The 12,002-nt window shown below is 42.1% G+C and overlaps 1 protein-coding gene across 4 annotated transcripts in view; it reads right to left on the minus strand.

Moving 5' to 3' along the window:
* Nucleotides 1-12,002, minus strand: part of LOC134797107 (uncharacterized) — an 87,597-nt gene that overhangs the window by 4,733 nt on the left and 70,862 nt on the right. The window contains exons 1-5 of one of the 4 annotated variants that reach the window (XM_063769338.1): nucleotides 4,334-4,437; nucleotides 2,187-2,352; nucleotides 1,692-1,796; nucleotides 925-1,054; nucleotides 742-784 (exon numbers count right to left, since the gene is read on the minus strand). In XM_063769338.1, coding sequence (XP_063625408.1) covers nucleotides 742-784; nucleotides 925-1,054; nucleotides 1,692-1,796; nucleotides 2,187-2,352; nucleotides 4,334-4,397 — 508 coding nt within the window. In that variant the 5' untranslated portion in view covers nucleotides 4,398-4,437. Of the gene's footprint in view, nucleotides 1-741; nucleotides 785-881; nucleotides 1,055-1,691; nucleotides 1,797-2,186; nucleotides 2,353-4,333; nucleotides 4,438-4,457; nucleotides 4,562-5,088; nucleotides 5,281-12,002 lie in introns of those variants that run through there. The other 3 variants (XM_063769337.1, XM_063769340.1, XM_063769339.1) reach the window with 3 other exon arrangements.

A 12,002-nucleotide genomic window follows, 5' to 3' on the forward strand; every position in this document is an offset into this window, starting at 1 on the left:
CCCACCTCGACCGTGACGGGTTCAATAGTTGGCGAGGCTGGGCCCAGCTCCATCCAGGTGACTCCAGCAGCTCGGCCGTTCACTATCTTACCAGCCAGCGTGCACTGGATCAACAGCTTCGTCAGCTGTTCCTACTCGACCTCGCGGGTTCACTAGTTGACGAAGCTGGGACCAGCTCCATCCAGCTGAGTCCAGCAGCTCGGCTGTTCACTATCTTAGCAGCTAGCGTGCACTGAATCAGCAGCTTTATCGGCTGCCCCACCTCAACCGTGACGGGTTCACTGGTTGGCGAAGCTGGGACCAGCTCCATCCAGCTGACTCCAGCGGCTCGGCCGTTCACTATCTTACCAGGCAGCGTACACTGGATCAGCAGCTTTGTCGGCTGCCCCACCTCGACCGTGGCGGGTTCACTAGTTGGCGAAGCTAGGACCAACTCCATCCAGCTGACTCCAGCAGCTCGGCCGTTCACTATCTTAGCAGCCAGCGTGCACTGAATCAGCAGCTTTGCCGGCTGCCCCACCTCGACCGTGACGGGTTCACTGGTTGGCGAAGCTGGGCCCAGCTCCATCCAGCTGACTCCAGCGGCTCGGCCGTTCACTATCTTACCAGGCAGCGCGGACTGGATCAGCAGCTTTGTCGGCTGCCCCACCTCAACCGTGACGGGTTCACTGGTTGGCGAAGCTGGGCCCAGCTCCAGCTCCATCCAGCTGACTCCAGCGGCTCGGCCGTTCAGTATCTTACCAGGCAGCGTGCACTGGATCAGCAGCTTTGTCGGCTGCCCCACCTCGACCGTGGCGGGTTCACTAGTTGGTGAAGCTGGGACAAGCTCCATCCACTCCCGAACTGATTCCAGCAGCCAAGGTGAGTCCTAAACGACTTACCAGGCAGCGTGCACTGAATCAGCAACTTCGTCGGTTGCCCCACTTCGACCGTGGCGGGCTCGCTGCTGGGCGAAGCTGGGACCAGCTCCATCCACGCCCGAGCTGATTCCAGTAGCCATTCACGCTGCTCCGTCTCAGCTGGATTCACCCAGCCTTGCCGGTTACGGCCGGTTCTGAAATACGAGATTGAATTTGAGTTATTATGGTTATTATTTATTGTACACAACATTATAGTTTGCCAGATCCACCCCAGGTCTATCTGCTGCGCTCGATGAATATTTCTTTGTCGAGGAATGAGTCAGCCTTGTGGTCTAATATTTATATCATATCTATTTTAGGGTTCCGTACCCAAATGGTAAAAACGGGACCCTATTACTAAGACTCCTGTCTGTCTGTCACCAGGCTGTATCTCATGAACCGTGATAGCTAGACAGTTGAAATTTTCACACATGATGTATTTCTGTTGCCGCTATAACAACAAATACTGAAAAGTACGGAACCCTCGGTAGACGAGTCCGACTCGCACTTGTCCGGTTTTTTTAGATCCTTATGAACCTGAGTTAGGTGTCACTTTAAACATTGTAGGAACTAACCATGAATAAACTATAAGAACAGTGGGGAACATGGAAAACTCTGAAGATAGAGACTTTCGCTGAAGCAGACAACTAAAATGACAGAGAACATCAGTCAGAGAGAACTTGACAAAAGCATTTCTCGAAACGGTTAGTTAGCTGGTACGAGAGAGACTACGTGGAGACTACAAATAATAGTTGTATTGACATAAGTGCATTCTTGTTTATTTATATTTACCTCGTCTTTTTAGCTTCCTGCCCGATCATTTCTCGTAGTTTAGAGTTGATGACTCCCTCGAGAGCTGAACTGTTGATACGAACTGCACGCGGTTGGAGTTTACACCTGTAAATTATAGCAAAAAACTGTTAAATGTCGTTACAGTATGTTTGACTCTGTCGAAATCGTTGATAAATAGGTACTAACTGTCAGTGGTTATTCTTCTTGTCCACTGGAGAGTATGCTTTTTATCTGGGTAATTACTTTAAAGGCATCGCTGTGTTCAGAATGTCCTCTCTGACCTAACTTCTTCTTCTTCTCTGTCGTATCTCTGACAGAGCGGTCGTGGTCATTTGAGGCGGACACAATTCTTTGTAAGGATTGCGGATTTCATTTGGTCAATCCAGCGCTTAGGTGATTTGCCGCGCGATCTGGTTTCCTCCACTCTTCTTGACCTAACTACCAAACTATAACACGAGCTAATAGTTGGAATGCTATTGCATGCTGTGTCCTCACCTGACCACAAGCTCCTGATCTGTGGACTGCTGTAACATGCGATCCATCTGCACGACCAGCTCTACAGTATAGTACAGCTGGTCGTCGCTGGTCGTGTTCAAGGTGGAACTCCTCACGCCGCATGCGTTCGTTGGTAGATGTAGAGACACCTTCGTTTTGTGGTTGCCTGAAAATGGGAAATTAATTTTGTTCATCATCTATTTTCATTTATTTTGACACCCTAAATTAGTCATTGTGTAGTTTTTACAGGACTGTTGTTGCTATGCTAAATTGATGTAGACGGACGAAGAAAGCTAATTAACGCTCTTCTAGATTTCATACGATAGGATTGCCTATCAACCTCTATGAAATACTTAATTACTTCACATGTTGGATCACACCTCATTTGTTATTATGGTTTACTGGACTTCGTCCGACATCAGGCCACTGCTAGCTAGTCTGCTTTACCGCTCTGGTTAAAGTAACCGACGATATTCGGTTTAATATAGAATCAAAAAAGCTTACTGTCCTTGTCCTCCTTGATTTTAGTAGTGCCTTCAACACGGTAGACTTTGAGATCCTTCTAGGCACACTCAACACACTTAACATTTCCCAAACTTCATTATCTTGGTTCCGTAGTTACCTTTCTGGCAGACGCCAGCGTGTTAGAGTAGATGACAAACTGTCCGACTGGTGTGAGCTCACCGCTGGCGTCCCGCAAGGAGGGGTGCTTTCTCCACTCCTGTTCTCTATTTTTATTAATGGTATCACCACATCGCTTACGTCTTCATACCATCTTTATGCAGACGACCTACAAATTTATGCAGCGGCTAGTATAGACGATCTTCCCTCATTAATTGCTCAGATTAATTATGACTTAGAGTCCATACGGGATTGGGCGTGCAAATTTGGTTTAAAAATTAATGCTCAGAAGTCACAGGCGATTGTCATTGCCAGTCCATACTATGTAGACAAGCTCTCGGACATGGTGGTACCTGACATTTTGTTTGATAGGATTATTATCCCTCTTTCCTCTACTGTCCGAAATCTGGGTATCATCATGGATCAGACGCTTTCTTGGGCTCCTCACGTAGCCGAGGTGAGCAAAAAGATTTTTGGATCTCTCCATTCTCTTCGACGACTACAGAATTTCCTCCCTCTTCACACCAAACTAACTCTTGCTCGTTCTCTATTGCTCCCTCTTCTTGACTATGGTGACGTTGCATTTTTGGACCTTACTGAGGAATTGCTGGATAAACTTGAGCGTCTACAAAATGTTTGTATCAGGTACATATTTGGCCTCCGTAAGTACGATCACATTTCTGAATTCCGCTCTCAGCTCGGGTGGTTACCGATCCGCCGACGCCGAAATGTGCGTGTCTTGTCGTTGCTTTTCAACGTACTCTTTAACCCCTGCTCTCCATCTTACCTTACCGAGAGATTTAATTATCTGGCTGAAGGCAGTGAACAGCGCTTACGTTCAAGTGCTAATCTTACGCTTGCTATTCCCCCGAATAAGACACGATCGTATGCGAATTCGTTCACGGTACGCGCGGTGAAGTTGTGGAACGAGTTGCCCCTGTCGCTCAAACGGTCCCAGTCTGTAGCGTCACTCAAGGCTAATTTGAAGAAACGTATGCTTTCCAACCAAGCGTGATTTGGTTAAGTACTGATATTTTTTTTTGTTGACACTTGTGTGTATATATATATATATATATATAATTATATTATATGTAATAAATGTTTAGTATTTATGTATGTAGCATGTATTTTATTTTATAATATTATTTATGTATTTTATTTACTTTTGGACGTTTTGGTTAGTTTACTTTTAAAATGTTACTGTGCATTCCGTAAGTTTGTCTATCTAATTTGAATTCTCCCCTCATCTACTCGAAGGTTAGCTGGAAGAGATCCCTTACAGGGATAAGTTCGCCTTTGTACCTTTATTTCTGTAAATATTATGTAAACCTGTGTTGTGTACAATAAAGTGATTACTACTACTACTACTACTGTGTCATGAACGTCATGTACAACCAGGATTTGCAAGAGGCACGGTCTCATTTGCTCCAAAAATTGTGCTGCACCTTGCATCACTTTCTCGAGAATTTCTTGTTAATCAGTAAGCCAGGCTAAGCCTTTGAACGGCTGTGCCCACTATTGCTCACCTTGCACCCTACATTCCCTCGAGAAGTCCTTGCTAAACAGTAAGCCTTTGAACGGGTGCGCCATTTCCAACGACACGGTAAACGAGCCGCGGTCACATGTCGTGCTGACGCCCACTATGCTCACCTTGCACCCTACATTCCCTCGAGAAGTCCTTGCTGAACAGTAAGCCTTTGAACGGCTGCGCCATTTCCAGCGACACGGTGAACGAGCCGCGGTCACATGTCGTGCTGACGCGGTGACCCCCACTCTATTCACCTTGCACCCTGCACTCCCTCGAGAAGTCCTTGCTAAACAGTAAGCCTTTCAACGGCTGCGCCATTTCCAGCGACACAGTGAACGAGCCGCGGTCACATGTCGTGCTGACGCCCACTCTACTCACCTTGCACCCTGCACTCCCTCGAGAAGTCCTTGCTAAACAGTAAGCCTTTGAACGGCTACGCCATTTCCAGCGACACGGTAAACGAGCCGCGGTCACATGTCGTGCTGACGCCCACTATGCTCACCTTGCACCCTGCACTCCCTCGAGAAGTCCTTGCTAAACAGTAAGCCTTTGAACGGCTGCGCCATTTCCAGCGACACGGTAAACGAGCCGCGGTCACATGTCGTGCTGACGCCCACTATGCTCACCTTGCACCCTGCACTCCCTCGAGAAGTCCTTGCTAAACAGTAAGCCTTTGAACGGCTGTGCCATTTCCAGCGACACGGTGAACGAGCCGCGGTCACAATATGTCGTGCTGACGCCCACTATGCTCACCTTGCACCCTGCACTCCCTCGAGAAGTCCTTGCTAAACAGTAAGCCTTTGAACGGCTGCGCCATTTCCAGCGACACGGTGAACGAGCCGCGGTCACATGTCGTGCTGACGTCCACGACGCGGTTCTGCGCGCGCGCGCACGTCAGCGCCAAGAGCAGGTGCGCGACCTGCACGGCGCGCCACATGGCGAGGTCTGTGGACAAGATAAAGTTACTGTAAAATTGGTTATTTAGCATAATATTTTATTATCTTAGCACTAAGTTCAATAGGTAATTATGTTTTATCTACACAATACAATTTTTTTCTTCTACAGAACTAAGTCGTGGTATATCGAGTAGATTCTTACTTTAATGTTACTTTAGATATCTTTAAAATTATGGTGTCGTCGCATCGTTCACAAATGCAAAGGACACTTAGTAAAGTCAAAGAACTACGAAACGAAAAAAAGAATAACCAACTAAGCCGCCATTGCCGAGTCATTTAGAGTGATTTGCGGTTAACGCGGTACGAAACGGATATTAGGGTAATTTGAGACCTAGACTAGATTTATAAATGGCGGTATAAAGGTAAAAATGAACGCAAATTGCTTTCGCTTCTCAAATACATTGTTGCCAACGTTGCCATTTGTATGGACATGCCTGTAACAACTATATTAAAGTACATCTGGTGCTACAGTACGACACCGATGCTATAATAAGCACATTACGTAACTACGTCGACTTAAAGGGCCATATGTGCTGTAAAACGTTGTACAATACACGTGCGAGCGAATAGGTAATTCACAACTCGTGTCGAATTAGGCATTCGTTGCGGATTTTCTATTTTTCGCACTTGTATCGTAAATAACTATTAAGTACCTCTATATGTGTGCCACATTAAGCATTTATGGCTTTCATCCTATCACTGAAAAAAAAACCTGGTACTGGTAACCAGAATCTGGTTAGCTGTACTATATTGTCTTGTTGTATATGTGACGACAGGACACTTTGTAAACATAACCAGACCATTCTTGTTAAATTAAATTTGTTAATTCTATGAAGTGTATAGTAGTGGGTATAAGACTTTTAGTAAACCCAACTAGCCGGTCTGTTAATGGTTACTAAATAATACAGTAACATATACGTTCCTGTCCTGTTGTTATAACAAGGTATTCAGTACTCGTATATGTAACTGAACGATTTGTGCGGTGTACTGGTTTTATATTGTTCACGTTACCAGAACGCGCTGTGCTAATGGGGCTTCTAAGCGAGCCATATGTTCACTGCAATATGTGGCCGGCAACTATTGGTGTCCTCTTACTCACATGTTAGAGAGGGACACTAATAGTTGCCGGCCACATATTGCAGTGAACATATGGCCCGTTTAGAAGTCCCTTCAGCACAATGGGTTCTGGTTACGTGAACAATATATAACCAGTACACTGCTCTTCTAGTAAATACAGACAAGTTTTTAAGCACACTTATTTTTTTTATTTTATTGATCAAATAAGTAACACAGCATTACAGTAAAACCAAGGCACTGTGACACTACAAAAGAAAAAAACATTTTGTCTCCACAAATAAAACAATAGACACAAAAATGACATACAAATTAAACATTGGATTTGGGCGACTTCGGGGACGACAGAAGTCCGCGCTTGCGATGGTGTCCTGCAGAGGCCTCGGCACGCGCACTACAAATGAACTGAAGTGCACATAGTGACGCGACTGTAGCTGGTGCACCCTCAGCGTGTAGCCAGTCTTCCGGCGGACGTACTCCACCACCTCGTCGGCCCCGGCGGAGTAATGCAGGCGAGACACGTAGAGCGCCTTACTCGGTGTCGCAACTCGTAGGCCAGAATTAACCGGCTGCGCAGTGCCACACAGAGTTTTACGAGGCGCCCTGCGTTTCCTTTCCACCAGTGTGAATCCCTCCTTATCCACATCGGTGCGGGAGGACTTTTCCATTTTCACTGTGTCAGCAACACGCAAACAACAAGCACTTATACTATACACTTGTACTAGTTTACAATAAAATTATGGACAGGATCTACGTAAATAAAACATCGACCGGCCGGAACGTAAGACGCTGGCGTAATGGCTGCCGTTCTGTGACTTGCGCAATTCCTTTCTCCGCCCCCCGCCAGCCGCGCATACACCGTGGTGTTGGCACAACTGTTTGATTCGTTCAGACTAAAGCCTGACAACAGTTTATTTGACCCTCGCCATTTTGCGGATTTTCAATGGTACTAATTTCTTTTACTGGCAACAAATACTCTTTGACAACGAACGTTGGATGTCATCGAATGTCACCGATGTAAACAAACGGAAAATATCTACGAATATATTCAAATATAAACGGTTTTATTACAAAAATGCCAAAAAAAAATCCCAAAGATGCGAAAAAAATTGTAGTGAATGCAACCAAATACTTACAGCTTAAAAAAGACGAAGGATTACATAGCATTCCAATAAACAATGTTTTAAAGTTGGTTGTTGACATGACCGGTATTGACATTTTATAGTGCGGTTTTATTGAACTGGTTAGTTGTTTGGTTTAAACTTCAATATTTCATTTAAGGTTTATGTAGATCGACGATAAAAATCCTATAATCGAATTGGAGACTGAACATTTTATAATCGAGGTTGGTGGTCCTGAAAGCGACACAACATCTGATGAAAATGAGACTTCGTCAGAGTCAGAAAACGAAGAATATATAAATATTGAATATTTAGAATCAGATTTTGACGAATAGGTAAATTGAAAGAACCGAATTCTTTGTAAGCAATGTTTTGACATTATACGAGTATCAACATGAAGCCAATGCCCACTACCCCGACTATACATGACGTACGCACATTATTGCCATACGTAAGCTGTTTGCAGCGACACTATCTCAGGGTTAAATAAACTGTTGTCAGGCTTTACAATGCATTATAGTAACCACAACATAATAACTTGTAACGTGTACACTCGTATCTTTATTTTTACATATCAATAGTTAGTGTTACGATGCATATATTAAACGAGACAAACGTTTAATATTTACAACACTTGCATCTTTACATATACAACGAAATTGTAAGCAGTACTAAATTGCATTTAACTAGAATTAAACAGTGATGTTTAAAAAACAAGTTTTACACGATACAACATTTTTTGTTATTACTACCGGATTTTAGTAGCTATAACTATATTTTTAATTACTATACGTTCTGGTAGTATTGTAGAAAATTATTTTTTTCGGTATATAGGATATGTTGACTCCGGCTAAGCTAACTTTGTCCCGACATGGTCCCGACTTTAACAAAACAAAACGAGGGAGTGTCGTCATATTAATGCCATATTCATAGAAATTTGACATTAATTATGACAATGCCAGACTTTGTCATTATAAATGTCATGCAGAATTACCTTCAACACTTACTGCCAAGTCAGTGCAAACTTAGCGATGTCGTCTAAAGGATGACCCACGTTAGACCGGGCCGTGTCCGGGCCGGAGCTTCCGGCGCTTACTTTTCTATGACATGACAGGCGATCACGTGATGCTTTCCATAGAAAGCGATGCGCCGGAAGCTCCGGCCCGGACACGGCCCGGTCTAACGTGAGTCATCCTTAATGGTACTCACACACGGTAGGTACCATTCATATCTTAGGTACAAATCATCATGTAGGTATTTGTAGATGTTCCCATATATTCTCGGCGGTCAAAGATAGGAATGAAAGTACTTATTTCCACCCGGTCCCTTAGATCACAAGTGGGAATAATCTATCCCAAACCCACCAAAGCGGGGACCGATGAGAATACACCAGAATGAGTGCCTGCTAGTGGTGTATTTGCAAATTAAATATGAAGTGATTGAATTATCACTTGAGATGAAAGGCATCCTGTTTCGATCCAGTCCATTGTTCGATTTTATGTACTTATACCGATTTAGAGATCATAGACAATTAAAAACACAGGTCATAGTAACAAAGGCGCCATTTCCTCTGCTCTCGTATCTATGGTAAGGCCTTAACGAACCGTTAAGTGGCCGGCAGATACCCCACTTCGATTACACGTTTAGTAGAAATTAAAACAGCTTTGTCTTAGATTTAGGCCGGTGCAGACGACCGTGACGGATTCAGTATAATAATATGATAGTTTGAAGAGTCTCAAATTGAATTCAGTAATCTGTAGTTCTGAAGATGAAAAAAGCATCCATCCTCTATCAAGTTATAGCTCGAAACAATGATTTATCTTAAAATGCCAACCGCAACACCACGTTTCAAGTTTCTCTTGGTGGGCATTTAAATGGACCGTGACATGATACACCATAAACCATAACCTGTATTACATTTTCTCATTTAGGAACTACACTTTAAATACTCTGGAAAAAGAGATCCCAGATAGTGCTGAGGTCAGATAACATGATTTAATAGATTTTTTTTAGAAATTCTTCAGTAGAGGACGCTCCATGATTTACATCTGTTCGCTTTCAGACATTTAATACCTATCCAATTATTACTCAAATACGAACTAGCTCAAACATCTTTATTGCTCTCATATTACAAGTATTACAGACCCTGTCAGGCCACAGCAATTTAGATACATACAAACTTTTTATCATACATACCTACATAAAATTAATCTCATTAATTACATGTCTGTCTCAACAAACGCACATATCATTTCAAAGTTTACCGGAAACCTCACTATCCCGTAGCTTAATTACATAAACAGTTATGTGTTGCGTATTCATTAACAGTAATTAGTTAATTAGCTGTCATGCGGGAACGTCGGCAGCATTGTTTGTCCACGCACTTTGAGAAGAAAACCTCTTTACATGCTTAGTACAAAAAGAGATTAAATTATGAGAATTTCTGAAGACGATAACGGCCATTTTGTTTGGAACAGTATAGATAAAAGATGTAGCTTATCGTAGAATAATTGATGGTTGATTAAGCAAAAGACAAAGATGAAAGTGAAGACAGGTATTTAATCGGTGGTACCTACAGATAATTATTAAAAGGTGAAGTTTACACCATTGCTCTGTTTATCAGTTTAAGGCTGTCTCTTCACTGAAGCGGAGACGATAGGAATCAACCGATAGCATTGTTTGTTATCATCTCTTCTCCGCTCCGTTGGATATCATCTATAACCGATGCTATTGGTTGAATTCTCTCATCTCCGCTTCAGTGGAAAGGGCAGCCTTATATATTTGTATAACAGCTATATTTCCTTTCTTTGCGTTTAAATGGTCGTAAATAGGCTGTCTGGCATCAATGGAATACGCTATCTTTCTGGTATAAGACCCCTAAATAAATACTGTCTACCTATTATTGTCAAAATCTGTGTCTGATTTTCTGCACGAACTAACAAAGGGCCGTAGTCTTTTATAAAGTAATTTAAAAATTAAACCATGGTCTACCGTTAAGACTATTCAATAGCTCGTGTAGGTCAGTAGTAGACCGGTAAAAAGAGCGTTCTGCGTGAAAATTGATAAAACGCTATAAATAAGACTCATGAACACGCCATGGAAACAAAACTAAGCCATGAATGTGAAAGCATTTCATACTGACCACATAGCCCCATATTTGGTTTAAAGTTGTGTGAAATTTGTACGTTATTAAGACACAATAAAGTTTATATTCCTATGTGCTCTAGATGACGAGAATGACAATGCAAGTGTTTAATATGGCGGTATGATCTGTGACCCAATACGATCGATTAGATGGGTTACAGATAAACGTAGGTATTAGGAATAGTAGGTTACGGGTGACCTTTAAAGGTAGTGAAATTAATGTTCTCTAGTAGGTATGTACTTTGCCCTAATTCTTGCGATTTGCAAAAAACTAGCAATAGTAAAATAGATATAGTTCACGATATGTTAACGAGGCACACGGCACATCGAGGCTTCTTATGTGTCGGTATGAACAGCCTTTGCAAAAAGAAACTCTTAGCAAAAATAAATCTGTAAACCAAACTAGTTCAAATAATAATAAAAGTAGTTTATCTTGATGATATACCTACTCCAGGATAATAACCCATACGCAAATGTAAAGTATACAATCATACAAAAAATAGATTACAGTAAATCAACGCAAAAACGTGTAGAGAGACCAATTAGACTCAAAAAAATATCATGTGATGTGGGAACAAGTCGAGGGCTAACCACAGGTCGCCGTAGCACTGTCCACATTTAACTGCCAATTTCTAGATCTTATTGCGAGGAAATAAGGTCCATCTAAGGTCAGTTAAGAGTTGCTGTGACTAATAATACGTGCCTGAAATTATTCCGTTTGCGCAGGTATATAATTATTCTTTCTACGCGCTTATTAGAAATCGGAGCTGTCCTTTGAAGTTATGTGGATATTACTAGTTCATGAATAGGGCCATCTTTGTTTATGTGAAAGTAAACTCTGTTTTCTTTCTTGTCTCAATGATAGAGTCTGTGCGGAAAAAGAAGAGTCGTGCAATGTATTTGATCTTGGATCCCAGGATACACTTCACGACTCTTCTGTTTCCGCACAGACTCTAAAAACCTTTTTACAGATTTGAATTAAATTTTGAACGTAAAAAGCGTATGATATTGGCTACTCGTGCCTATTACTTGTTGTAGAAAAAACTAGCTTGAAAACGATTTATTTCAGTTAGGTAATCTTGGGTTAAATACATTTCAAAACAAAAAAAAAACATTTTCAATGTTAAAAGTCATATCATAACCTTCTGAGGCCCCGTTTACTTGTATATTGGAATATATATCAATCTATTCTGAGTGTTTATCGAGTAGGTATCTAATGGTTCTTACATTATTAAATTTCGTCGTGTATAACTATATATTTAATTAATATTTTATATACTTATATACATAATAATAGTACCTAATCAAATGCAAAATATAAAACAAAGTAATAAGAGTTGTAGGCCGCCCGTACTGGAAGCGAGGACCTATA

Source organism: Cydia splendana, chromosome 14, assembly GCF_910591565.1.
Source record: "Cydia splendana chromosome 14, ilCydSple1.2, whole genome shotgun sequence".
In the NCBI taxonomy this organism is placed as follows: domain Eukaryota; kingdom Metazoa; phylum Arthropoda; class Insecta; order Lepidoptera; family Tortricidae; genus Cydia; species Cydia splendana.